The sequence below is a fragment of the Pantherophis guttatus genome, chromosome 12 (assembly GCF_059756535.1).
Source record: "Pantherophis guttatus breed Tessera chromosome 12, ASM5975653v1, whole genome shotgun sequence".
Lineage (NCBI taxonomy): Eukaryota > Metazoa > Chordata > Lepidosauria > Squamata > Colubridae > Pantherophis > Pantherophis guttatus.
In genome coordinates, this window is record NC_142074.1 from 22585747 (window position 1) to 22613672 (window position 27926).

Below are 27926 nucleotides of genomic sequence, written 5' to 3' on the forward strand. Positions count from 1 at the left end.
AAGTGTGCCTGGGAATGCGAGGCTGGGGGATGGAAGGGTGGCTGGGAGTGCAAAACTGGGGGGGGGGGATGGAGAAGTGTGGGTGTGCAAAGCTTGGGGCCAAGGGAGAAGGGGTGGGTGTGCAAAGTTAGGGAGTGGAAGTGTGCCTGTGCAAAGCTGGGGAAGGACAAGTGCAAGGAGCCTAGGTGTGCAAGGCCGGGGAATGGAAAAGGTGTCCGAGGCAGCGGGGGGAAGAAGTGTGTGCTGAAAACGGGGGCCAATGGAGGGGTGGGTGGGTGGGTGTGCAAAGCTGGGGAAGAAGTGCAAGTGTGAATGTGCAGAGCTGGGGAAGAAGTGCAGGGGCATGGGTGTGCAAGGCTGGGGAATGGAAAAAGTGTGCGGGTGTGCAAGGCTGGAGAAGTGTGAGCCTGAGTGTGCAAAACGGGGGCCAATAGAGGTGGGGGTGGGTGTGCCAAGCTGGGGGAATGGAAGCGTGCCTGTGCAAAGCTAAGGAAGGAGAAGTGCGAAGAACATAGGCGTGCAATGCTATGACAGGTTGTGCAAAGTGGGAGAATGGGAAAGAGGGTGTGCCAAAGGAGAAATGCTAGTGTGGGAATGGACAAGTGTTGGTGTTGTGGTGTAATGCTTATATTCCCATTCTTACTAGGCAAAAGAGTCTGTCTCATGAGGGACTCCACATCCCATGTGCCTTCCTCTCACTGGGGTCATCCCCATGCTTTTACGGTAGCTGTGGTTGGGCCAATGATGGCTTCAATGGGATATTGGATCCCTTTGCAGCTTTGCGTTTCAAACGTGGCTTCCAAATCCGGTGGATTTCAATTCCCATCATCCCCAGCCAAGAATTAAGGGCAACAGTGCAAGGAATGCCCATCATGGACATATCCCACCCTAAACTCAGCAAATCCACAAGACTGATGCCCTCTTCTCTCCCCCCTCCCACCTTTGTAACTTGAAGGAAAGAAATCAGCAAAAAAAAAATTAAATATTTGATTTTTATTTCATAATGAATTAAGCCAGTCGTGTTTTTTTCTTTTTAGAAAAAAAAAAAAAAGCATTTTCACCAAGTTATATACTTTCCCCCCCAAACAACATTAAATTCTCTACAGATCCGAGATCCAATGCCTTGGTGAGATTCAGGTAATGAAAAAGACAAAGGCATTTTAAATTACCACTTTAGTTTAACTTCCTTTCCCCAAAGAGTTGACAGCTGTAGTGTTTTATTTTAAAAAACAAACAAATGTGTCTCAATTTATTCGTCCCAGTCCAAAGGAAACGGGTATTTCTTGTGGATTTACCACCACAAAGCACAAAGATTTAGAGTAGCAAGGGAAAAAAAAATGAGATATCTTATAACTTGCAAGCAAACAAATGACGGTTATGTTTGAATCTGGGTAGCTTTTCAGTTTTCTGCTCTGGCGTTTAAAATAGAATAATGAGTTAAGTCTGAGTTTCTTGTGATACAAGTTACATATTTCATTTCTCCTACTCACTTCCCTTTAGCAAAGTACCCGCTGATAGGTGCGATAAAATGTAGGAGAGCATCACCAAAGAATGAAATTTTAGAGGACAAACATGAAAAAAGAAAATTCGTGCGCTAGCTAGCTGAAAGTACTAAGTATTTTAGTCTATCCCTGAAGAAATAGTGCAAATTTCTTAGTATACAATTTTTATTCTATTAATGTGCTCCATTTTTACTCTTATACTGAAAATATACTATTCCTAAAATATTCCAATGTCCTCTAAAACTAAGAAATTTATAATTATTTTGGAGTTTGACTTTATCCTTTAGAATCGTATTATTTACACTTTACAGAAAAGACTTCCATATCCTTAATTTACACATCGATCCTATAATTTCCGCCTTATATTTTGCAGATCAAAACTTACACATAAAGTAATTTACATACGGTAACCCCTTACCCCCCTCTTCCAAATACTTTTTAAAATAAATCATGTTAGCTACAAACAGTCCTTCCAAATCCTATGTTTCGCTTGTTCTGAAATGACCAAAACAGCTTTAAAAGTTTATATCCTAAGCAAAATATGTATTAAAAGATCAATTGTGCTGATTTTACAAGTGCTTGTTAAGTTACGTTTTAAAAAGATTCCTGAAAGGAACAAATCATAAAATTTGACAAAAAGACCAACACAAGGACCAAAAAAAGGAGGAAAAAACAAACAAACCCTACCCTGCAAATTTTAAATGTAGGGAATCGGACAACTTAGCGCACTCCGGATATCCTACACAATCTTGTTGCTACTAGCGGTGTTATCTAGGGCTAATAGCAATCGAAGTGCAAAGCAACAGGAGGAAGATTCCAAATTGTTTTACTCCTGGATTTTAAGTTTCTTCAGTGCATAAACGTTCTGCAAATCGTTTTAATGTATTTCAGGAAAGGCTAACCCATTACAGAATGTCAGTCACGCAGATATGGCGACACATACACACAAGCACCACCTCCCTTCATTTTTCAAAAAATTAAATGTTAAATCTGCTCTGTAGATAAGGCCATCGCTTAACAGGCACACGTTTTCAGGACAGTTTCCCGTTCTTGGTAGCTCGCCAAGGTTGCGGATGCCGTCACCTTAGGCGTTAAAAAATGGCGTTTGATCGGAAATTTACGCGGTGTCGTAAATGTCTTAGCAGCCGGTCTGGCTTTAAATTCTCGTCTCCGAGGGCCACAGACAGAAGGATGAGTTCAGAAGGATCACGTTGACCCAGACTTTACACAGAGAGGCAGCTGAGCCTGAGCGAGGTAACAGCCTGGTGACGGACAAGGAAATCGTGCTAGTCCCCCAAACGGTGATTAGTACTGAAATTAACTATATATTTGGATGCTCCAAAGTAAACGGCAACAAAACAACGCTTTAGGACAGTTGGGAGAGCATGTTCCCAGGCAAAAGGTTTCCGAAGGCACGTAAAATCCACTTTTAAAAAGCTCCCCCGGGTTCAAATCCTCTCCGCAGGGGACAAGCGTTTCCGAAGAAGCTTCAGATAAGGCATTTTAGTTTTCCTTCTCTCTGTCCCGCACGTCGGAATAAAGCACCGCTTTAGTGACGAGAGGTTTCGGGAGAGAGAGAGCCAAGCTTCTCTCTCTCTCTCCTTCAAAAGTGAGTTTGCACATGCGACATCATCTGGGAGGAAGAGGAGGAGGAGGAGGAGGAAGGCGAGGAGGAATTGGACAATTTGGGGTTGCTCGTGATTTGCAATTCTTCCAGCCGCTTCATGTAATCATCCCGCAGGGCTAGAAGTTCCATGTAACGCTGCTCCACTGGGTTAGGCTGCTAAACGAAGCGGAAAGGTCTTAAAATACAGAGTTTGGCCCCCAAAACAAAACTCTTGAGTCATACGAGATGGAAGAGAGAACGGGGTACGAATTAAGATTGTATTGATTGATTTTTTTTTTTAAAGTATAAGACTTCGCTAGACCTCTTTGCTTTCCTGTCCTTTAAGGGTTTATCCAGTATGCATTTTCTCCTCCCACCCTGAAGGAGGAGAAGCATAAAGGGGGCATAAAGAATTCACCTACCCTAAAAGGCTTAATGCTCCTATCCAGTAGTTCAAACATTGTGGGTCGCCTGTAACATTTGTATGGCCTTAGCCCAGTCATGGCGAACCTTTTCGGCACCGAGTGCCCAAACCGGAACATGCGGGCATGTGTGTGCGCTGGAGCGCTGGAAACCCGAAGACCAGCTGGCTGGCACACTCATGTCTATTTTTTGGCCATTTTGGGGGCCATTTTCAGGCGCTCCAGTGCCCATGAAGACCAGCTGGCCGGCCGCATGTACGTGCCGGAAACCAGAAGAGGATCTGGCAACGGCGCATGTGCCATTGGTGGCACACATGCCAGGTGGCACGTATGCCAGAGGGGGCACGTGCCTAGGTGGCACGCATGCCATAGGTGGCTCTGCGTGCCACCTCTGGCATGCGTGCCATAGGTTCGCCATCACGGCCTTAGCCTAAAGCAAGTATCGTACTCTGGTTTTCTCCAGTAACAGAAATAGAAATGAATAGAGTAGAGTAGAGTAGAATAGAGAATATAGGATAGGAGAGAATAGAGAATATAGGAGAGAAAATAGAACAGAACAGAATAACTTTATTGTCACGTCGAATGTACACTAATCGGCATAAATTAAAATGAAATTTCGTTGCATACAGCTCTCAAAAGGGTCACCACCTCCTATATACACTACATAAGTGTATACATACAACTTTGTTGCTTATATCCTTATGATTTGTATTGATTCCTAGTATGATTTGTTTGCTTATTGGTACCCTATGACTATCATTAAGTGTTGGACCTTATGATTCTTGACGAATGTATCTTGTCTTTTTATATATACTGAGAGCACATGCACCAAGACAAATTCCTTGTGTGTCCAAACACACTTGGCCAACAAAGAATTTTCTTCCTTTCCTTTCCTTCTTTCTTCTTCTTTTTCTTTCTTTCTTTTCCTTTTATCTATCTATCTATCTATCTATCTATCATCTATCTATCTATCTATCTATCTATCTATCTATCTATCTATCTATCTATCTATCTATCTATCTATCTATCTATCTATCTAATCTACCTACCTACCTACCTACCTACCTACCTACCTACCTAGCACCACGACAGAATAAATAAATAAAAGCCAATTTCTTGCTCCTCATCCCTTTCAAAGCTGCTCCTTTTTGAGTCCCGCAAACATCTTCAGAACAAACATTTAAGCAAAGAGGAGACAGATGCTGTCCTTCCTTCTCGAGGCTGGCTTTCTGGCAACGGCCTCTAAAGGCCCACTGCAGGAAAGAAACAGCGGACTCTTTGTTCCGGTGGCTTCTTTTCAAAAGCTGCACTTGTCGAGCCGAGCGGCTGTTTTCTCCTTCGGCTCTCAGCTCGGCTGCCAAATTTCGAGGATAACGAGAAACGCCATGCCTGGGCCATCTTTTTTTCCGCCGAGCAGATCCGCTTTCAAAAAGATGTTACCCAACGAGCCACAAAAATGAGGGAAGAGAAACCTTAAGGAAACCCTGGAGTTTGATAGTGAAGTAAAAACTTGGCTTTTGCTATACAAGTAGTCCTTGTGAAAGGTGCTCAGCAACCTTTCGGAAATAAAATGGACCTTGAAAAAAGCTACATATGACCCCGATGCTAAGATCTGAAGGCCAAGGTCCCTTGTAGTCAAGTAATCACGATTTACATTTTTGCTGGAAATGGGCATTTTTGGTTCCAACAAAAAAACTTCTCAAGTGTTTGGTGTTTGCTTAATGCCCCAATGGTGATTTTTTTTCCCCAAGAGGCAACTGGATTTTCTTGGTTTTTCTCTGAAGACATTTCGCTTCTCACCCAAGAAGCTTCTTCAGCTCTGAGAGAAGCTGAAGAAGCTTCAGAGAGAAGCTGAGGAAGCTTCTTGGGCGAGAAGTGAAACCTCTTCAGAGAAAAAACAAGAAAATCCAGTTGCCTCTTGAAATAAAAAGCATCTTTGGGATAACCATGACTCGGGTGACGGAAAATCTCCATAGGGACATTAATGCCCCAATGTTTACTCAACGACTGCCTCCCAAAAAAGGTCATAAATAGGAAACGGTCACAAGGATGGAGTGCATTTTCAACTGTTGATTCTGATCATTAGAAATGCAGCCAGGAGAGATAGAGAATAGTGGAACGGAGAGAATGGGATGATGGGACTTGGCATACGACAGTTTTATAAGTGTATGTTTGATTAAAAAAAAGATTATATAGATCCATGCTATGTTTCTTTTTGAGCTGTGGTGGCACAGTGGTTAAGAGTGCAGTACTGCAGGCTACTTCTGCTGACGACCTGCAATTTGGCAGTTCAAATTGCACCAGGCTCAAGGTTGATTCAGCCTTCCATCCTTCTGAGGTGGGTAAAATGAGGACCCAGATTGTTGGGGGCAAGAGGCTGACTCTGTAAACCGCTTAGAGAGGGCTGGAAAGCACTGTAAAGTGGTATATAGTAAGTGCTATTGCTATTTCCTTCCTTCCTTCCCTCCCTCCCTGTGGTTAGACTGCAATATTTCAGACTAACTCTGCCCACTGTCAGGAGTTCAATCCTGACTGGCTCAAGGTTGACTCTGCCTTCCATCCTTCCGAGATGGGTAAAATGAGGACCCAGATTGTTGGAGGGGCAAAATGCTGACTCTCTAAACCGCTCAGAGAGGGCTGGAAAGCACTGTGAAGTGGTATACAAGTCTAAATGCTATTGCTGTTAAAGAAAGTTGAGATGCTTTACCTGCTGCCTAATCCGTGGATTCCATCGAATGTAGTAATTCACCCAGAGCTCCAAGTGGCGCATGCTTGCGACTGGGTAAAGGGCCCGGTTCAATTCTTTTGTATAGAAGGGGTTGGTATATTTTGACTTGGCGCTATTGATCAAGGACCAGAGAGACAGGGATTTCTCGCTCAGTTTCTGCAAGCAAAGAGACAAACCCAAGAATCAGATTCAGCAAAAACTGTAATCCATAAGTAGTAATATATACAGGTAGTCCTCAAGTTACAACCACAATCGCTGCAGTTGTTAAATTAGAAACACGGTTATTAAATGATTCCTTCCTTCCTTCCCTTCCCTTCCCTTCCCTTCCCTTCCCTTCTGTTAGAATGTAGTATTGCAGACTAGTTCTGCCAACTGGCAGGAATTCAATCCTCACCAGCTCAAGGTTGACTCAGCCTTCCATCCTCCTAAAGTTGGTAAAATGAGGACCCCGATTGTTGGGGGCAAGAGGCTCACTCTGTAAAGCACTTAGAGTGGGCTGTAAAAAGCACTATAAAGCGGTATATAAGTCTAAGAGCTATTGCTATCAACACACATTAACTCACCTCTTTCTCTCTGACGGAGTCGCAGCTGTACAAAAACGTACCAAAGCGGCAACTGTACAAATGATCCAGAATAGTAATCAAAAATTGTTCGTTGAACTCGAAAGCTGTGGGAAACTAGCAAAAAAAAAAAAAAAAAAAAAGGCGAAGTTTAAGATAAGATACAAAGGGCAGGCAGTCCTCAAGATATGACCACAATGGACCCCGAAATTTCTGTTGCTGAGTGAAACATTGGTTAAGTGAGGGTTGCCCCATTTTATGATTTTTCTCGCCACTGTTGTTAAATATGGTTGTTAAGTTAGTCACACGGTTATATAATGACATAATTCCCAGCTGGTCATTAGAAATACTTATGGGAATATTAGAAATTAAAACTTTGATCAAAATCAGGGTCCTTGGTGACTGGCTGGCATTGACAATTACATTTGCAGGGTCCCATACATCTTGCTTTGTGGTGTTGCGTCCCCAAACAGTGCCTGGATCCCAGGCCAGCAGACGCACAACGCATAACTTTATAACGAACGAAGGAATGATAGCAAAGCCAATGTCTACGGAGTTTCTCAGTCATTCAGGTTGCGGTTGTCCCAAAGGTGCTTTTTAAAGAGGCCACTGGACTTTCTGGTTTTTCTTTGAAGACGTTTTGTTTCTCTTCCAAGAAACTTCTTCAGCTCTGAGAGAAGCTGAAGAAGCATCTTGGATGAGGAGCGAAACGTCTTCAGAGAAAAACCAGAAAGTTCAGCTGCCTCTTTAAAAAGCACCTTTGGGATATAGCAAAGCCAATTAAATCTTCCACCTTCCAACGCAGCTTACTTGCTTGGACATTTGCCAGACGCAGTCGATGAATTGGAGGAAGATGGGGGACCGATCTGCGTCTGCGTGGTTTTTGTCTCCGTGACCGATTCTCTGGAGCGGAAAAAAAGAAAAAATGATAACAGCGCTCATCACACAAGTCGGCTTTGCTTTAGAAGGAGCAAACTCTTTCACAAAAGTTTTGGGAACAAGCTGACCTTCCTTATACAAAATGAAGTAAAGAAGAAGAAAAAAACCCAGCTGAATTAGACCGAGTTTTTTTTCTCCAAATATAACAATTCAATTCTAATTAAGCTGGTTTTAAAAGTTATTTATGAGGCATGTTACTTTTGGAAGTTTGTAGTATATGGCAAAGAGTCTTAAAATGTAAGCGGCAACAGCAAACGTACATTTTAAAAGCTTCCCAAGATTTTATAAAATAGGGGTATCCAATCCTTGACAACTCTTAAGATTTGTGGGCTTCAACTCCCAGAATTCCTCAGCCAGCAGGAGGATTGAAGTGTTTTTTTTAAAAAGGTGACTGGACTTTGTTTTGGAAAAACAAATTGTTTTGGATATTTGTTTTTTCTGGGAGAAGGAAAAAAAAAACCACCTTTGGAAAAACAAAGACCACCAACACAGGAGCATCAGACTTGGGTCTGCAACTGTACCCCGCTTTTCAAGTCTCAAAGCAATGTTGGCATTTAACAGATTAACAGAATTGGAAGGGAACTTGTAGGTCATCTAGTCCAACCCCCTGCCTACACCATTTCTGACCGATGGCAGCCCAGTCTCTTCTTGAAAGCTTCCAGTGATGAAGCTCCCACAACTTCTGAAGTTCTATGGGTTGATTGTTCTCAATAACTGCATTATCTTCAAACAGGTTTCTTTTATTAAATTTATTAATACTTATTAAATAACTGCATTATCAGGCAATTGGCAACTATGCTAACTGCATGGACACCACAGCCTTGTGGGTGTATTGGGATTTAAGCGAAACTGGTTTAACCAGGACTCCTTGTTTTGGTTCTCACCGATGCGAACTTATGTCCGAAGCTTATCCACTCCTTTTCCACCAAGACCTCGAAGCCCACGATGGTTCGGTAGTAGCTGTCCAACATCAACATGGCCAGAGAGGTGAGCTGGGCGGTGCGGTCCCAACCGTCGCTGCAATGCACCAAGACCGAACTCTTTCCGGAAGACACTTTATCAGCGACTTGGATGGCGCCCGTTAAAACCAGCTGGCAAGGAAGCAGAAAATGAAACTTGAGACGGGGTGGGGTTAGGACTCTTACCTCCTGCTATTATGAGCCGCGGTGGCGCAGTGGTTAGAGTGCAGTACTGCAGGCTACTTCTGCTGATTGCTGGCTGACTGCAATTTGGCAGTTCGAATCTCTCCAGGATCAAGGTTGACTCAGCCTTTCATCCTTCTGAGTTCAGTAAAATGAGGACCAAAATTGTTGGGGGCAAGAGGCTTACTCTGTAAACCACTTAGAGAGGGCTGTAAAGCACTGTGAAGCAGTACATAAGTCCTATTGCTATTTTCCTTCCTTCCCTTTCCTTCCCTTCCCCATGCATCCATATCAGCTTAAGGTTGACTCAGCCTTCCATCCTTCCGAGGTGGATAAAATGAGGACCCAGATTGTTGGGGGCAATAGGCTGACTCTGTAAACCGCTTAGAGGGGGCTGTAAAAGCACTATAAAGTGGTATATAACTCTAAGTGGTATAGCTACTTTCCTTCCTTGCTTCCTTCCCTTCCCTTCTCCATCCATCCATCCATCCATCCATCCATCCATCCATCCATCCATCCCAGCTTAAGGTTGACTCAGCCTTTCATCCTTCCGAGGTGGGTAAAATGAGGACCCAGATTGTTGGGGACAAGAGGATGACTCTGTAAATTGCTTAGAGAGGGCTGAAAAGCACTGTGAAGCAGTATATAAGTCTAAGTGCTGTTGCTATTTTAATTCAAGAGCTTGGACCCCCATGGCATCCAGACTGTGCTGGTCAGCCCAGCAACCCTCCTCACTGTACCTTGATATGTTCCAGCCAGTGGGTGGACTCCAAGCTTGACAGCCAATGAGACTCTTCCACGTGGGGGTAGACGATGTCTTTCAGCTTTTTCAACGATTCCCGCATGACGTGAATGTTATGGATATCCAGGAAAAGCAGTTCGGCATCCGGATACGCGTCTTCATTTTCGTATCCGCCACCGGTTGCCTTGGATCAAAGAGGAAGGGAGCGTTTAATTTCCTTCACGCGACCACCGCCATTGTCATCACATACCGGTGTTTTCACTGAAAATAAGACTATTAATTTTTGCTCCGAAAGACGCATTAGGTGTCAACTCTGAAGCCAACCTGATGGAGGCCATCTTGGAGGCTTCAGCGTTGCCATGATAGTGATGAGGAGGTGGGGAGAGGAGAATAGATAGCTGGGATTTTGTAGTCAAATCAAAATAGTTACTCCTGGGAACCAAGGACATTCCCACAGGTGGCTAAAGAGGGGAGGAGTGACGTTACCAAGCAACCAGACAGCACCTTGATTGGACCATGTGACTGACTGACTGGGGAAAGGGGAGGGGGGAACTTTTACTTTTAATTAGGTGAAAACTGCGGGAACCTTTAGAGTCGGTTTTCGCCAGTCTGTGCCAATATGATATATTCAATAAAACTGTTGTTTGAGGAATCTACCTGCCCCAGAGTTCTGTTTGCTATGGATGTATTACTTGGAACCCTGACATTAGGGCTTATTTTCAGGGAAATATGGTACTAAAATGTTTCCGTCTGGCTGACGCCCTTAACTGGGGCTTATTTTTGGGGTAGGGCGTACATTACGAGCATCCTGAAAAATCACTCTAGGGCTTATTTTCTGTTGGGGTCTTATTTTCAAGGAAACAGGGGCATTCCCAACACAACTGTTGACTCAAGGTTGACTCAGCCTTCCATCCTTTCGAGGTAGGTAAAATGAGGACCCGGATTGTGGGGGCAATAAGCTGACTTATTTTTTAACACCGCTTAGGGAGGGCCAAAAGCCCTACTAAGCAGGTATATACAAAAAAATAAAATAAAATAAAATATGAAGGCTATTGCTTAACGCATTGTAAGCCGCCTGAGTCTCCGGAGAAGGGCGGCATATAAATGGAACCAATAAATGAATAAATAAATAAACTAACTGGTGGGCTCGCAGAAACACCGAGGAGTTATGTAAAATCACCTTCCAAGCCCAGGGAAGGGGGGAAAAAAGAATCACCACTCAGTTCTGATTAGAACGCAAGTATCGTCTTTGTGGGCCCCAATGGATCAATTTGTATGGAAACTGATTTATATTAATATGAAACTTGTGTTTTCATATAGGGAGTCCTCGACTTATAACCATTCCTTTAGGGACCGAAGTTGCAGCAGCACTGGAAAAAAAAAAGGAGTTTATGACTGGTCCTTGCACTTACGACTGTGGCTGCATCGCCACAAGTCCTGCAATCAAAATCTGGGTGCTTGCCAACCGGCGTGTATTTATGACGGTTGCAGCATCTCGGGGTTACACGGTCGCTATTTGTGATCTTCCCAGACTTTCTAACAGAGCAATGTGTGCGGTGAAACATGATCGTTTCTCCAGCGAGCACTGATTTAATCCCTGCCTCAGGCTCCCCTAATCCCACTAGGGATCCAGGCTCCCCTAATCAAATATTTTTTAAGTTTAAATGTCAATATGGTTATTTTTCTTTGCCAAGTAAGACTTAATGCATTAAGTAAACGGCATTAACAAGAAAATGAAGAGTTTTCATATCCCTCGTCGACCAATCTAGCTGCTAAAACTGCTCCATGGGGCTGGAGAATACAAAACAGGAAATATGTATCTGTATGAAATCCCAAAAGCAGGACTTCCAAGTTATTTTTCCAAGTAAAACTTCAATCAGCCAAGTTACTTTATGACTTTGGGCATGTCCCTCTCTCTTAGCTCACCTGCCTCACAGGGTTGTTGTGTGGAAAATAAGAGGAGGAGGAGGAGGGAAGCGTAATTAGGTGTGTTTATTACTTACAAAGTAATAAAGATGGGATTTTTTTTAAAAAAAAAATCAAACAAATAACCAAAATTAGGTGAGAGTAAATCTTTCTGGCTCTCCACAGAATACCGAACATGTGGTGCACAGAAGCCGATGTACGCGGCCTCTCTGGAGTAAAGCAAGACAGTTAATTTTAGCTATGGAAGGGACTGAGTAATCCTCGGGTGTGGCTCGAGAAACAACAAAGCAAAAGGGAATAAGCAGGAGGGAAGGAATGCAGCCACTAGACTTTTCATAAACAACTGGGGAAAAAATGTATCTGCATTTCCCTCCCTGCATTTTAGCTTACAAGCATTGAACTTCGAGTTTTAAGTCAAGATGACTTTTGAAAGGAAGAAAACTTTCATAAAGAGAAAGAAAAAATAGAAAGCTTTTATAAAGAGGTTATTTTCTAGGCCCAGTCTTGGATATGGTAAACAATACACACCAGAGGTGGGTTTCAGCGGGTTCTGACCAGTTCTGCAGAACCGGTAGCGGAAATTTTGAGTTAGGAGAACCGGTAAATGCCACCTCTGACTGGCACCGCCCCCAACTATTCTCTACTTCCCAAGTCCCAACTGATCGGGAGGAAATGGGGATTTTACAGTATCCATCCCCTGGAGTGGTGATTTTGCGGTAACCTACCTCTGGAGTGAGGAGGGAATGGAGATTTTGCAGTATCCTTCCCCTGCCACACCACCAAGCTCACAGAATCGGTAGTAAAAAATTTTGAATCCCACCACTGATACACATGGAGTGCATATGCATACCCCAGTATACATTTTAAGTCAAATTTTCTCCTATTCCTTGAGAATGGGCAGGAACAGTTTGCTTCAAAAGTCTATCTCTTTAAAGAATGAATTTGATTAATGTTTTTATCCTCCGTGAGGCTGCAAAAAACATTTTTTTTTTTTTTAAAAAAGCCAGCATTTAGCAATGGGGAGGGAGCCATGCTGGCTAATTAATCGGGGGATGATTTTTTTCCCCGGTGACTTTATTGAAAAGTTTAGTCACTTGGAATTTACTGTGAATGTAAACAAGGTGGAGCTATTTCAACTTTAGAAGAGGGGGAAAAAAGGCGCATGGCTCATCCTTTTGACGCCTGGACTTTAAATCTCGTTAGCAGGAAGTCGTATTCTTCCCACAGCAGAGCAGATTGTGTGGCTGTGACGACATGATAGCAACTTGGTTAACCGCGAACGCTGACTGTCAAACATCCAGAAAGCATTTTGAAGTCTTAGCCATTCCTTCAAGTTAGCGCTTTCCAAATCTGGGAATCTCCAGATGTATTTAAAAGGACAATATTTCAGAACACTGAGCCAGAAGATTCTTTTGACTCAGCATGCCTGGCGATCTCCAGAGGAATAGAATAGAATGACAGAGTTGGAAGGGACCTTGGAGGTCTTCTAGTCCAACCCCCTGCTTAGGCAGGAAACCCTACACCACTTCAGACAAATGATTATCCAACATCTTCTTAAAAACTTCCAGTGTTGGAGCATTCACAACTTCAGGAGGCAAGTTGTTCCACTGATTAATTGTTCTAACTGTCAGGAAATTTCTCCTTAGTTCTAGGTTGCTTCTCTCCTTGATGAGTTTCCATCCATTGCTTCTTGTCCTGCCCCCAGGTGCTTTGGAGAATTGCTTGACTCCCTCTTCTTTGTGGCAGCCCCTGAGATATTGGAAGACTGCTATCATGTCTCCCCTAGTCCTTCTTTTCATTAAACTAGACATACCCAGTTCCTGCCACCGTTCTTCATATGTTTTAGCCTCCAGTCCCCTAATCATCTTTGCTGCTCTTCTCTGCATTCTTTCTAGAGTCTCCACATCTTTTTTACATCGTAGCGACCAAAACTGGATGCAGGATTCCAAGTGTGGCCTTAGCAAGGAGTAAAAGCTCACTTAAGCGACGTCCCTGGAAAAGGGGCGTCACTCTGGACAGGAAGATGAAGAGGGAGGCTGGGTACCTTGTTAGCTACAGCGTTGACATTGGGCCTGGCGTCGAAGATGGTCAGTTTGGAGAGCTGGCCGTTGGTTTCCCGTATGATTTCCAGGTATTTTTCATCGTCTTTGTTTCTTTTGCCACCCATGCCCACAAGGGGCTGGCTGGAGCGCGTGATGACAGCTTGGGTCTCCGGATGGATCCAGGACAACACCTAAGGGAACAACGAGAAGATATTCCATCAGAACTCGAAGGCTTTTTTTAAAAAAAATTATTTATACATTTTTCTTTAACATACTTAAGTGCTTAGTAAACAGTGTATTGTCTGGGTCAATCTCCCCATTGCTAAATAGGAGCCAGCCATGTGCAGCAGCTGCCCAAAAAAGCCAACACAGTTCTAGGCTGCATATATTTTGGCCTCAGTTATGACTGTTAAGCCGAGACTAATTTTTTAGAGCCGGAGTCACTTACCGGGATTCGACACCGAGATCGGAAAGCAGAAACCTTCTTGAGATCTTCGTCTGTGGCATTATACGGCACCACCAGGAGGGATGGGTATGTGTCGCAGAGCGCGTAGTGTTCGTTGAGGAAGGTTACCCTCCACTGGAGATTAGGCAAACCCTTTTGAGAGAACCGAAGACCGTCTTTGCAGGCCATCTTGTCGCGTGAGCAAGATGGCAATAAGCAAAGAGGAACGATTTGTGCATTATTATGGCCACAGGGTGGCAACAGGCCACCAATTTATCGTTGAGTATCTCTACGGTTGGGGACCCAGAGTAGCAGATGGGGGGGCATTTTTTGCGGAAAATGGGATGTGCAGAGGGTTTGGGAGGCCTGCAGAGTGCTCCTGGGAGCTGGGGAGGGCAAAAATGTGCCACATGGGGTGTTTAGGAGGTTTCGCCTGTTTTTGGAGAAAACGGGATGCGCGGGGTAGGGTTTCTGGAGGCCAAAAATGGCTGTATTCGGTATATAAGACGCACCAACATTTCCACCCTCTTTTAGGGGGGGGAAAGTGTGTCTTAAACTCTGAAAAGTACGGTAACTAAGGGGAAGCACCTCACTCAACAAGATGCGTGGGAAGCCAGATGTTCTGGATGGAAGAGAGTTGCCAAAGTTATTGTGATTTGCTTAAGTTTTAAGAAGAGACTATCATTCTCTCTTTGGGCTTATCTTTGTTGATCCATCGATAAACCCATCTGTGTTTCAGTGAAGGTGTACCGGTTGTCTGCGGTTTAAAGGAATTCGAAATTTCTCCTACGTTGGCCTACAACTCCCAGGTTCCCTGACCATCCATTATGCTGGTGGAATGATAGCTCAGCAGCATCTGGCAGGCCAATATCCTCCTTTTGTGATTTAAATATTTATTACACATTTAAGAATAAATGACACTGAAGAAGCTTCCGTGCTCAGACAGTAAAGCAAACTGCTCAAGGCAAGATGACCTTACAGGTCTCTAAGACAAAGTTCTGTTCTTAAATTTCTCCTTCCTACCAAATGGGATGAATCAAATGAGTGACACCCATCTCTTTACAGGTAAGAATTGCTTGGCAGAGTAAGATGGGCAGTATATAAATTTAATGAATAAATAAACCAGCATATCCGCTGATCTGAATTCTTAAGTTTTGCTTCAAGCCTGAACCAAATTCTTTACCCTCTATAACACAATACAAGGTTTAAAAATGAACAATGTAATACAGAACACCAATATTTTATTTTATAAAAAAATCTGTTCCAGGTGATGTACCTTCCTGGTCATTTATCCGTCTCACTTCACTAGCCTAGCTCATATCTTAAAAACAAAAATTAGCGTGCTTCCTATTTTCTGTTCATCCAGTTCAATTTGGCCACAGAACAGAAAGAAAACTATATACAGCAAACCCCAAAAAAACAAAGGTGGAAGAATGCAAAGGAGAAGTGGAAAAAACGAATTTACCTGTCTTCTGTATTCAACCATAGGATTATAAACCAGCCAGCCGCTTTCCGCAAACTTCTCTTCATTCAGAAAAGCAAAGAAAGGCTGAGAGGGCAACAAGAAAAATTAGGAAGTGGAAGGCCAAAAGAAGAAAAGAGATTCAAGATGCCAAACTCTTTGCCTCTGCTGGCGGAGAAACTGCTTGGCTTACATTCCTCATCACCCAAAAGGGTTAAAACCTTTTCATTCAAAACTCGCTTTGATTTTATTCAAGAGAAGCATAAAAGCCAAAAAGAGTTTATCTCTGAAGAACGCCCCAAAACATTGACTTAAACTTAAAGCACATTACATCCTTTAGGAAGAGAAGTCATTCCCCCCCATCCCCGGAATAATAAGCCTGAACTCAATCATTAACTTTGAATTAGTAGGCACCCCTAACGAATCCGGGCAAAATACTGTATTCCCATTATCTGTCAAGATTATCTTTGCCATTTCTAAATGTTTTTAGTTGTCCACACAGCAGGCAGCAAAGTTAAAAGTGTGAAACAACAGGCTCCCAAATTTGCTTTTTATATAGCGTAGGCAAAAAAGAAGCCTGTCGGAGCTTTGGAAGCCATATTAACCTCGGAAGCTTCCACTCTGCCACCTTCTTGCCCTTGGGAAAGTAGGAGGGGAGATTTGATAGAGCGTTTTTTTATAGACATAATACTATTCTTCTCTTCAGTCAAGGTCATGGTACTCCTGCATCTGGAGGAGGAGTGGTTGCAGTGGGGCCGCAAGTTGGGGCGGATGGTGATTGGGCCCTGTGATGGGGGCAGGGGCTGGATTTGGGGTTTTGATTTATCGAGGGAAAACCCGGAACTCTCAGATTTGGGTTTTCCGATGTGCCAGTATAAGGTAAAGGTAAAGTTTCCCCTTGCACATATGTGCTAGTCGTTCCTGACTCTAGGGGGCGGTGCTCAACTCCGTTTCAAAGCCGAAGAGCCAGCGCTGTCCGAAGACGTCTCTGTGGTCATGTGGCCGGCATGATTAATCGCCAAAGGCGCACGGAATGCTGTTACCTTCCCACCAAAGGTGGTCCCTATTTTTCTACTTGCATTTTTTATGTGCTTTCAAACTGCTGGATTGGCAGAAGCTGGGACAAGTCACGGGAGCTCATCCCGTTATGCTGCATTAGGGATTTGAACTGCTGAACTTTCGATCAACAAGCTCAGCATCTTAGCCACTGAGCCACCACGTCCCTTGTACCAGTATACCTATTCCAATACATGAAGATTTTGAAGCTTGTCTCGGAGTTCTTAACTTGTCTGGGAGTTGGGTTGTTCTGGAACACTGAGAAAACCCACACAACTACAAAACCAATTCAAAAGATCTTACCAAGTTATGCGACTGTGGGAAAGCGTATTTTGTCAGGAGCTCAAATATATCTCTTCGGCTGTGACCTTCTTGTTTCAAAGCGAAGCGTAGATTCCTCATGTCCTACGATTTAAAACAAACCACAGCATTTTATTTTAAAAAACGAATGCCAAGGATTAATGTCAGGTAACTTGCTCTAGTAGCTTTGCAAACGGAGAGGTAAGGTTTTAAAGTCAGAGATGGGCCACGCGATCTACTCGTCTAACTGCAGACTTTGGTCCTACCATTTATTTCTCTTTTTAAGAGCGATGAGGTGGCCAACATTGTTTTGAGGTCTTACCTTACAAGTAATGTCTAATCCGTACGAATTCTCTCCTCTGCTCGAAGCGCCCCCCATTTTCTCAATCCTTGTAATAACTCCCAAAGGCATGTCTAATACCACTGTCGGATCCTGAGCAGACAAAAGAAGATGAAGCTCACGTTAAAGCGAAGGATTCCTAACAGATTGCACTTCCCTACCTGTGTTTGTCATAAAACACTACGTATCTTGAAAGCTAACAAAGGTTATCAATTTAATGGGATGGACGCTGCCGGATTAAAAAATAAACCCCAAAACAAAACAGCCTTAATGGGCCAATGAGGCAAGAAGCATAAGTATAAAATAACCACCAACATAAAGCATTTAATAAATATCTACTAAATTGCTCCCAGGACATTTCAAGAGACCTGACCTTTAAAAAAATTAAAATTCTGCTGTATCTCAGCCCAGCACTCTTCTCATCAAAGGGACATAAAAAGGGGAACGGAGGTAGTCCTTGACTTAGGACTAGTTGGTGACTGTTTGAAGTTACAACGGACTTTCCCACGGCTGCTTACAACCCCCGATTCAAAATTCTGACTATTGACAATCTGGCAGTCACATGAAATCATGTAGGGTGCTTCGCAATCATGTATGTGATTTACGATTTTTGCTGGAAATTGGCACTTCCTGGCTTCTGGCAAAACAACAACAACAACCAAAAAGCCTCGGTGAACTGGTTTGTTTAACGACTGCAGTGTTCGGCGTTTCCTTTACGATCACTGCAAAAAAAGCACCTTAAAATTGGGCAGGGTTGTGTGAAGACCTGCTTAATGATCGGAATGACTGACTGGTGGACTCAATTATGGTTGTAAGTCGAGGAGTATCTATACAGCTTTCAGAATTCAAGAAAAAGAGAGGGTGGATGAGTGTTCCTTGGGCCGGGCAATAAATATGAGACTATTCCATTCTTTATTTCGGTAGGAGATCGCACAGCCACGCGTGACTCAGAGCTTTGGAGATAGCATCAGGCTAAAAGATTGGCCTCCAGAGCCCTTAATCTCTTCTGGAATCCCGATGCACTTGTGGGCAAGTCGGAACACAAAGTCTAAAGCCCTGGATTGAAAGGAAGAATTTAGCTTAAAAGCATCTGCTGCACGTCTTAAGAGAGCGTCTTGTTTTCCACTCGGTTACTATGCTGAACTAACTTCCTTTCCGGGGAAGAAAACAAGCCATCAATTCGTACTCCGTTCAGATCACTGGAGGGGGACAGAATAATAATAAAAAAATAACGGCGATGGAAGGGACCTTGGAGGTCTTCTAGTCTAACCCGCTTGCTTAAGCAGGAGACCCTATGCCAGTGATGGTTAAAATTTTCCGGACCAAGTGCCCAAAGCGTACGTGTGCCCTAACCTTCCAAATGCAATGCATGCACGCCTTCCGTGTTCGCCCGGCGCAGCAGTGACCAGAAGACCAGCTGGCTGGCGGGAGGTGCGTACGCATGCCCATCAGAGCTGAAGTGGGGCGACGGCTCGCATGTCATCTGAGAGGGTGCTGCATGCCACCTATGGCATGTGTTCGCCATCACGACCCTATGCCATTTCAGACAATTGGCTGTCCAATCTTAAAAACCTTCAGCGTTAAAGAGCACCCTCAACCTCTTGAGGCAAGTCGTTCCACTGATGAATTGTTCTGTCAAGAAATTTCTCCTTAGTTCTAAGTTGCTTCTCTCCTTGATTATTTTCCACCCGTTGCTTCTTGTCCTGCCCTCAGGGGCTTTGGAGAATAGCTTGACTCCCTCTTCTTTGTGGCAACTCCTGAGATATTGGAATCCTGCTATCATGTCTCCCCTAGTCCTTCTTTTCATAAGACTAGATATATCCAGTTCCTGCAACCGTTCTTTGTATGTTTTATCCTCCAGTCCCCTAATCATCTTTGTTGCTCTTCTCTGCACTCTTTCCAGAATCTCAACATCTTTTTATAATAGCGTGGCAACCAAACTGGAGGCAGTGTTCCAACTGTGGTCTTAGCAAGGCATTCTAAAGTGGTATTAACACTTCACATGTTCTTGATTCTGTCCCTCTGTTAATGCAGCCTAGGATTGCATTGTGGACAAACCTGTAATAATTCAGAATCTGACAACAGCAGGTGTCAACCGATCTCACCAACTGCAAATGCCACTCAGTTGAGGTCAATCTGGCAGAGAAGTTATCTAAGCAGTTGACTCTTAACACACACAACAGAGGGATCTGACGGACCGTCTCTTGCCGGTCACATCTACCCGACCCATCAGAGCGAGGAGGCAGGGAATGTTGCGGGTCCCATCCCCTCGGGAGATACACCTGGTGGGACCCAGAAGGGCCTTCTCCGTGGGTGGCTCCCTCTCTCTGGAACATCATCCCCCCCCCCACCAGAGATTAGAATGGCCCCCTCTCTAGCACTCTTCTGGAAGGAGCTGAAGATCTGATTCTGCCAGCAGGCCTGGGGAACGCAGAGCAGGATGGAGGCCCATTAAATGGCTCGTGTGATCTGCTGTCACCGGGTGGGAGGTGATTTTGTTATATTGTTATATTACCGTAGTTTTCAGAGTATAAGATGCACCGGACTATAAGACGCACCTACCTTTTTTGGTGAGGAAAACAAGAAAAAGAAATCTGCCTCTGCCTCCCAGCAATTTTTCCTCATTGCATCAAACAGCAAACAGCCTACTTTACTTTCATTTTCGTTTTCAGCATTGCTTGATTAGCACAAGGGAAAAAAAATTCTGCTCCCAGCAATTTACCTCCTTGCAGCAAGCAGCAGAGGCTTGCGCAAAACAGCTGAGAGTCGGGAGGCCGATCTAATCAACTTGTGCTAATTAGGCTGTGCTGAAGCTGAAAGGAGCTGTTTCTTCTTGCTGTTTGCTGCAAGGAGGTAAACTGCTGGGAGGCAGAGGCCAAAGGATGGGGACCAGTGGGTGGGCAGGGCTACATTCGGTGTATAAGACACACCTAAATTTTCACCCCCTTTCAGCGGGGAAAAAGGTGTGTCTTATACTCTGAAAAATACGGTAATATATTTGATTCTTTTTGTTAGTTTTTATTGTTTTAAACATGGTCTTTTATTCTGTAAGCCATGGGTCATCATGGGTGAATAGGCGGCAATATAAATTCAAGAAAGAAAGAAAGAAAGAAAGAAAGAAAGAAAGAAGAAAGAAAGAAAGAAAGAAAGAAAGAAAGAAAGAAAGAAAGAAAGAAACCGTAGAGCTTGCTTACCGATTCCACGCTTCTCAAGTAGAGCCTGTAGTTTGTGATGTAGACTCTCCCTTTAACAGGACCACTGAAAGGACACATGTAAATGACCTCTTTGTCTGTGGAAAGAAGAGAAGCTCCGCGTTTAAAATACAGCAAGGTAAATCAAGACCGGAACTCGAGATATTTACTGGTTCTCCGAACTACTCAAAATTTTCGCTACCTGGTTCTCCAGAACTGGTCAGAACCTGCTGAAACCCACCTCTGTAGAACATTCCGAATTTACCTGTCAAATTCTAAAAATTTACAGATCTCTGGACAGTATTTGAATGAATGAATGAGCTGGAAGGGACTTTGGAGGTCTTCTAGTCCAGCTTCTTGCTCAAGGAGGAGAATCTATGCTATTTATTAGCTGACTGGAGATGCTGAGACGGTTGGGAGTACAAGGACGGATCAGTTCATTGATGTGATCAGAGCAGACGTTCAATGAATGTTTGTAGGCCGAGAACTACGGAACCTGTGTTTACCTGTCACTCTCGTTTCCCCTGGCAGACGAGGAATTTCTTCGTTGTGTTCCCAGTTAGTTCCATCTTTCAGGGGCTAAGAGGGAGAAAGGACAAGATCAGCTTTTTGTCCCGTGGGCAAGACCCTGTGGGTATAAACCTCACACAGCATTTAATTAGCGTATTTTTCAGACTATAAGACGCACCGGAGTAGAAGACGCACCAAGATTTCGAAGAGGTAAACAAGGAAAAAAAAAACGGTTTTGCCCTCCCCGGCCCCCAGGAGCACTCTGCAGGCCTCCCAAACCCGCTGTGCGTCCTGCTTTTGCAAAAAATAGGCCCGTTTTTCGCAAAAATGGGATGCGCAGAGGGTTTGGGAGGCCTGCAGAGTGCTCCTGGGGGCTGGGGAGGGCAAAAACACAGTTTTTGCGGAAACAGGCCCTCCCAAATCCCCCCACACATTGCTATTTGCCCTCCCCAGCCCCTAGGAGCACTCTGCAGGCCTCCCAAACCCTCTGCACATCATGTTTTTCGCAAAAACAGGCCTGTTTTTGGCAAAAACGGGATGCGCGGGGCAGGGTTTCAGAAGGCCAAAAATAGCTGTATTCGGTGTATAAGACGCACCAACATTTCCACCCTCTTTTAGGGGGGAAAAAGTGCGTCTTATACTACAAAAAGTACGGTATTAATTATCTGACTTAAAAGAAGCCTGGGGAAGACACTCACTTTTTTAATGGAGGCCTTTTCCAAGGAGTTTGAGTTGCATCGAGGCGTTGAGGAAGAGGAGGCCATGCTGGAGAAGGGCGGGGAAGACCTGCTGAGACAGCGAGCAGAGAAGACGTCAGGTCAAATATTATGGACGCAAGGCAGCAAGGAGGAGTCATCAGGAGTTAGTTGGGACTTCACACCCCAGCAATTTTATAGAGCGTCAGAAATCAATATGCCCGGGTAGAGAAAAACCCTCTTAGCGTTAACACATCGTGGGGAGACACGATGACGATCCCAAATGGGTGCAGAAAGAACTTGTGAACTCTGACAAGCCCTTAGTATAAGGGAGTTGCAGGCACTGCAAACATAAAGCATTGCATTAATTCAGGGAAAGAAAAAAAAAATGAGGATGCTGTCGAAATGTTCTGGAATATATCACGCAGATAAAAATTGTGTTGACACCGGTGGCAAAAAATAAATAAAAATTGTGTACAATGAGACCTCTTGGCCAGATCTTCACGTGAGCGCTGGCTCATCTTTTTAGGATTGAGTGCGTGGTTAATGCCTCGGAGACAATTCTCCCTGGGACGGTCAACCAGGAGCCAAACAATTTTTGAGGCATAGAATCCAGCGATCTATGTGATGTGTCAGAAACGGTTCCAACCTCTTAGCCTTCCGGGTGAAGATCTTAGGGAGAAAATTATCACAACGCAGAGATATCCCAGAGCCCAAAGAAGGTAGACAGATGCTGTTTCTTTCAGGTTTAGAGGCTCGGAGGTTGTTCCCCGAAAACCAGCTCTCTCCCAAGACCAAGGAGATGGGTCAGGTTGGAATAATTTCATACTTATGACCATTGCTGTGTCCCAAGGTGATGTGATACCTCCTTTTATGACTTTCTGACAAGCAAAGTCAATGGGAAAGCTAGATTCACTGAACAACAAGGTTATTAATTTAACTGCAATGATTCAGTTAACAACCTTGGCAATAAAGGTCATAAAATGAGGCTAAACTCACTTAACCACATAAATTTTGGGCTCCATTGTGGCCGTAACTCAAAGACTACCTATATCCCTATTTTTAGACGCAAAGCAAAATCCTCTTCTAAGACGTTTCTGGCTCTGAGGAACAAATGCTGGGTTCGAAGATTTGGCTATAATTGAGCCTATATTAAGCGTATGTGGACTGAGATCAGCGATGACTCCAAGTTAATTATAGTAAGGAAGCTAACGGCTGCAGGCCGGCTTGTCTGGAAGCGAAGAGGGTACTACAACCACGTCAAATTAAATAAATGAAGTCGCAAGGTGGTGTTGTTACTGGATGCTTTTTCACACAGATTTTGCAGAAGCTCCTACTTCAGTGGTTAAAAAGCAAGGCTCAAGCCTACAGGAATTTGAGCATTTGTGCTGCAAGTGAAATGACATTGATTAAAGATTGTCCAATAAAAAGGGGAAGGAAAACCCTTGCACGTCCAGAAAATGTTCTCTTTCGAAAACTAAGAAGTGTGTGTGTGTGTATTTTCAACTGACATCCACTATTTAAAACAAAACAGGATTTTTCTGCCCATGCAGTCCTAAAAAACTCAAAAATCATTCCAGCAGAAGCTGAATGTAAATAACAAATTAGCCCCAAAACTGCCAATAAATAAAACCTTTGAGAGCGCCTTTTTTTTTTTTTGCCTCCTCAAAATAGCATTTTAGCAACTCCGAGGGAGTGCTCGGTCCCTTCCTGCGGTCCCTGCCAGTTGTTTAAAACACAGCTATGTTTTTGCCATTTTTTTTTAGGATATCAAGTTACCTCCCCCAAGAAACAAAACATTGTGGAGTAAAAACAGAAAAAAACTGAAGCTACGATACCAGCCTGCATACAGTAATTATGTCTTAGTAAACTTTACTCTGAAAAGTCTAAGAAATAACACTTGCTTTGGTTTGGCTTGTAGTTGTGTAGACTATAGTGTCTCTGTAACAACTACTTGGAAAGATGGCCCTGCATGAGGATTCACAAACACACACACACACACAGAGAGAAATACGCACTTGGAATCTAGACAGATATACACACCATTCATGCTATCCGGCTATCTCCTTGGTTGCAGAATTTCGGAGAGAATATAAATGCTACAGGAATATAATAGGATGTATTAATTCTAGATTAATTAATAGGACGTATTAATTCTAGAGTCAATTCTAGACTAATTCTACACTGATTTCATTATAAATAGACAGGAAAGCAAACAAACCAAGAACAGTGTGCGTCATTCTAACACCACAGCATTCGTAAGAACAGGAGTTCACTCCCTCCGCACAGCTTAATTTCCAGTGTGCTGAATCACTCAGGAACACAATCTCACAACAGTGCTGCTCTCCATCGTTTCCCCAAGGGAGCCCAAATGTGCAAAATGATCCAACACACCCACTCTGTGGGTCAAGGCCATTCAAGTTTTCCGGTTATCTTCTCCTCCTTTTTTGGGGGGGGAAAGTCACACAAATTCCCAAGCCATGGAAAAAAACATACCCATTTAGGCTTAAGAGATGGAAGAGATACCAATAATTTTTAACATGGAACAAAAAGAATACCATTTAAGAATTCAAAATAGAAAAGAGAATAAAGATAAAGGTGTTTTTTTTTTTAAATAATGGGGGAACTGAGGATAGGTGTTCTAGAGATTCAACGGCAAGGGACAGAAGCTGTGGCCATGGAAATATTTAGATTAAATAAACATGACCAAAGGAGTTATAAGATACCAGAAGCAGGACAGATTCACCAAAAAGTCCTTAAGAGTTGAAATTCTTAAAAAAGGGCAAGAGAGGATGGATAGGCGTAGAATACTTTTTAACATGGTGGTTATTTTAATAAGTGTTAGGGAAAAAGAAGCAGAAAGTAGAAATTGGGAAAATAGTATTATGTACACTGAAATATAATAACATATTACTATGATTACTATGTATACACAAATGTAAGAAGTTGAAAAAGTATGATTATGTATATTTAAGTGGTAATATCACAATTGTATGCAAAAAATATTGATCTACTGTTCACTAAGCACTTATGGATGTTAAAGAAAAAAAATCATAAATATTATATGTGTGTGTGTGTGTATTACAAAGAAGTATGTCTGCTTTTTTTTTACATACATACATACATACATACATACATACATACATACATAATGTATTTCTTGCTTGCTTCATCTTTACAGAAAGAGTGAGGAGGAAGAAACAAATGCATATGGGTGCAATCAATACCCTCTCCAAGACTAATGAAAATAGACAAGAAAAATGACATGCAAAATTCAAAATTCTCTTATCACAGGGAGGCCAGCCCCAAAACCAACCGAACGAGAGAGCAGAGAAGAAAGTCTACATATGAAGTGGATCTCAATGAACGTCGATAGGAGGAGATCCATTCAGGTCAAAGAAACGTCGCCTGGATCCAGCCCAATGGTTTACAAGTCCACGGTGGCAAATTACCAATCAGATTGCAACAACTTGCCTCTAGAAGTTGTGGGTGCTCCAATCCTGGAGGATTTTGAGAAGAAATTGGACCACCATTTGTCTAAAATAGTATAGGGTTTCCTATACCAGAGGGGTGGACTGGAAGACCTCCAAGGTCCCTTCCAACTCTCGTTATTCTGCCCAACTGAGCACTTTACTCGATTAGGGAAAAAGGAACAAGCGAAGCAACTCTTGTGTGCAATGAGAAGGAGAAATGTGGATTAAGGTTACCCACAAGGGGAGAAGTGAGAGCCCAGGAGGGCTGTAAGAAGGAAGCATAGCCTGCTGGGTGAGGGGGTGAGGAGGGGCATTGCATCGCAGGGTGCCCGGAAGCCACAGGTGCATGAGGGAGGGGTGGTCCCGGGTGAGGCAGCCCAGCCTTTACTGGGCAAGATGCCTCAGGGGAGGGGGGGGGAATCTTCAAAGCATGAAATGGTTTTATGGTATGGGACTTTCCCATGGGATTAGCTGTGTTTATGTTTCCATGGTTTTCTCAAGTTTTATTTTTAGTTGTTCTGTTTGCTTGTACTCTGCCCAGACTCACACTTGGAAGACGGGTGGCTGTATAAGTAGGTTAGATAATAGATAGATCAGCTAGATAAGGAAGGGGGAGGAAGGATAGGTAGATAGGTGATAGATAGATAGATAGATAGATAGATAAAAATAGATAGAAGGATGGATGGATGGATGGATGGATGGATGATAGGTAGATATAGACAGATGATAGATAGATGAGATAGATAGATAGATGGATGATAGATATAGATAGATAGATAGATGATAGACAGATAGATGATAGATAGATGGATGACAGATATAGACAAGACAGACAGATAGATAGATGATGGATGACAGATATAGAGACAGATAGATGATAGATTAGATAGATAGATAGATAGATAGATAGATAGATAGATAGATAGATAGATGATGGATGGATGATAGATATAGAGATAGATAGATAAATAGATTAGATAGATAGATAGATAGATAGATAGATAGATAGATAGATGGATGATAGATATAGAGATAGATAGATAGATGATAGACAGATAGATGATAGATAGATGGATGACAGATATAGACAAGACAGACAGATAGATAGATGATGGATGACAGATATAGAGACAGATAGATGATAGATTAGATAGATAGATAGATAGATAGATAGATAGATAGATAGATAGATAGATAGATGATGGATGATAGATATAGAGATAGATAGATAAATAGATTAGATAGATAGATAGATGATATAAGAGATAGATAGATAGATAGATAGATAGATAGATAGATAGATAGATAGATAGATGATGGATGGATGATAGATAGAGACAGATAGATGATAGATTAGATAGATAGATAGATAGATGGATGATAGATATAGAGACAGATAGATAGATGATAAGAGTAGATAGAGAGAGAGATGGATGGATGGATGGATAGATAAGACATAGTGATAGACAGATATGGATAGATGATAGGTAGATAAATAGATAGATAAGATAGATAGAATATATTGTTTTTCCAACACAGGTGCAAAATCATTTTGTTCCCCCTCATATATACACATATATGTGTTATGTATATTTATATGTGTGTGTATGTGTATATATATATATATGTATGTATGTATGACATGTGTGTATGCATGCATGAATATATGCATATTTATATGTGTAAACCTGTGTGTGTGTATATATATATATATATATGCGTGTGTGTATAATGTACATACACACACATTATAAAACATTTTGCAAAGCAAAAAAGAAGCCCCCCCACCCCTTTCCAAAAAAGGCCCTGGCCCCCCGTTTCTTGTGAGCCCCTCCTCCTGCCCGCCTTGGCCCAGCCAGCGCCTCAGAGAAGGGAGACCCCCCTCCCCCCCACAACCTCCCCCAGCCCCCCCCTCAGCCCCCCCACCCCCACCCCTGAGAGGCTGCCTTTCTCCTTGCGGGGAACCGTCTCTGGGCCTCCTGGAGAGGACTCCCCCCACCCTAAAAATCCCCCCTCCCCTCACTCACGGCGTCCCCCCACCCCCCCTCCGACCGAGGCGCCCCCTCACCCAGCTGCTCCGCCGGCGGCCGCCTCAGCCTCGCCCCCCCCTCCCTCCTTTGTCACGTGACGGCGGGCTGGACAGGAAGCCGCCGCCGACGTCGCCGCACAGCCCAGCCCAGCCAGCCAATGGGCAAGCCCGTGCGTGAGCGCGGGGCACGCCGGGAGATGGAGTCCTGTACCTCCTCTGTTCGGGGCGCCCTCGCGCGGGGAGCGTCGGGAACTGTAGTTTGGCTTAGCCATTCCTGGGCTGAGAGAAGGATGCAAGGCTTAGGCTGCGGGGGAAAAGGGCTGATCTGGTTGGGTGGTGATGTTCTCCGCAGCCGGATCCGGTGGATTTGTCTGCAAAAGGGTGCATTGCACCTAAGGAGACCCCGTGCAGTCACCGCTGTCCCGGTTTGGGTCCTGCAGAAGCCCCCCCACACACATGCACATCTATGCACGACTGCAATTCTGCATTGCAAGCAATGGGTGGGTTTTTTTAAATCACAGCTTGCAATGCAGAGTGAGCGAGGGTCGGTCCGGTCTCCCCTTTCGTTGAGAGCCCAGCCAGAATTTAGAAGAAATAGAAAATATAATATGTGGATGTTGAGATAACATTATGGATTTTTAAAGGGGTGTGTGTATGTTTTAAATGTTTTAAATGTTTGAGTCATTTTATGTATTTGATTTTAACTGGTTTTAAACTTTGTAATTCTTACTTATTTATTTATTTTTATTTATTTTATTAAATTTCTATACCGCCCTACTCCCGAAGGACTCAGGGCAGTGAACAGCCACAGGATAA

The 27926-nt window shown here is 43.4% G+C and overlaps 1 protein-coding gene across 8 annotated transcripts; it reads right to left on the reverse strand.

The window, feature by feature from the left end:
* Positions 1-978: 978 nt before the first annotated feature.
* On the reverse strand, positions 979-27233 carry MTM1 (myotubularin 1). Of its 8 annotated transcripts, none has more exons than XM_087877719.1 (16): positions 27150-27213; positions 23652-23707; positions 21612-21702; positions 20910-20982; positions 20407-20501; positions 17195-17305; positions 16876-16977; positions 15520-15603; positions 14058-14207; positions 13612-13800; positions 9640-9825; positions 8642-8848; positions 7629-7721; positions 6822-6935; positions 6238-6414; positions 979-3285 (listed from the first exon to the last, which is right to left on the reverse strand). In XM_087877719.1, the coding sequence occupies exons 3-16, from the start codon at positions 21675-21677 to the stop codon at positions 3106-3108; spliced, it is 1827 nt and encodes a 608-aa protein (XP_087733845.1). In that variant the 5' UTR covers positions 21678-21702; positions 23652-23707; positions 27150-27213; the 3' UTR covers positions 979-3105. The 8 variants fall into 8 exon arrangements, with proteins under 8 accessions (XP_087733845.1, XP_087733847.1, XP_087733848.1 ...); XM_087877721.1 differs by having other exon boundaries at positions 979-3282; positions 27150-27200; XM_087877722.1 differs by having other exon boundaries at positions 979-3282; positions 21612-21699; positions 27150-27198.
* Between the last annotated feature and the right edge of the window lie 693 nt (positions 27234-27926).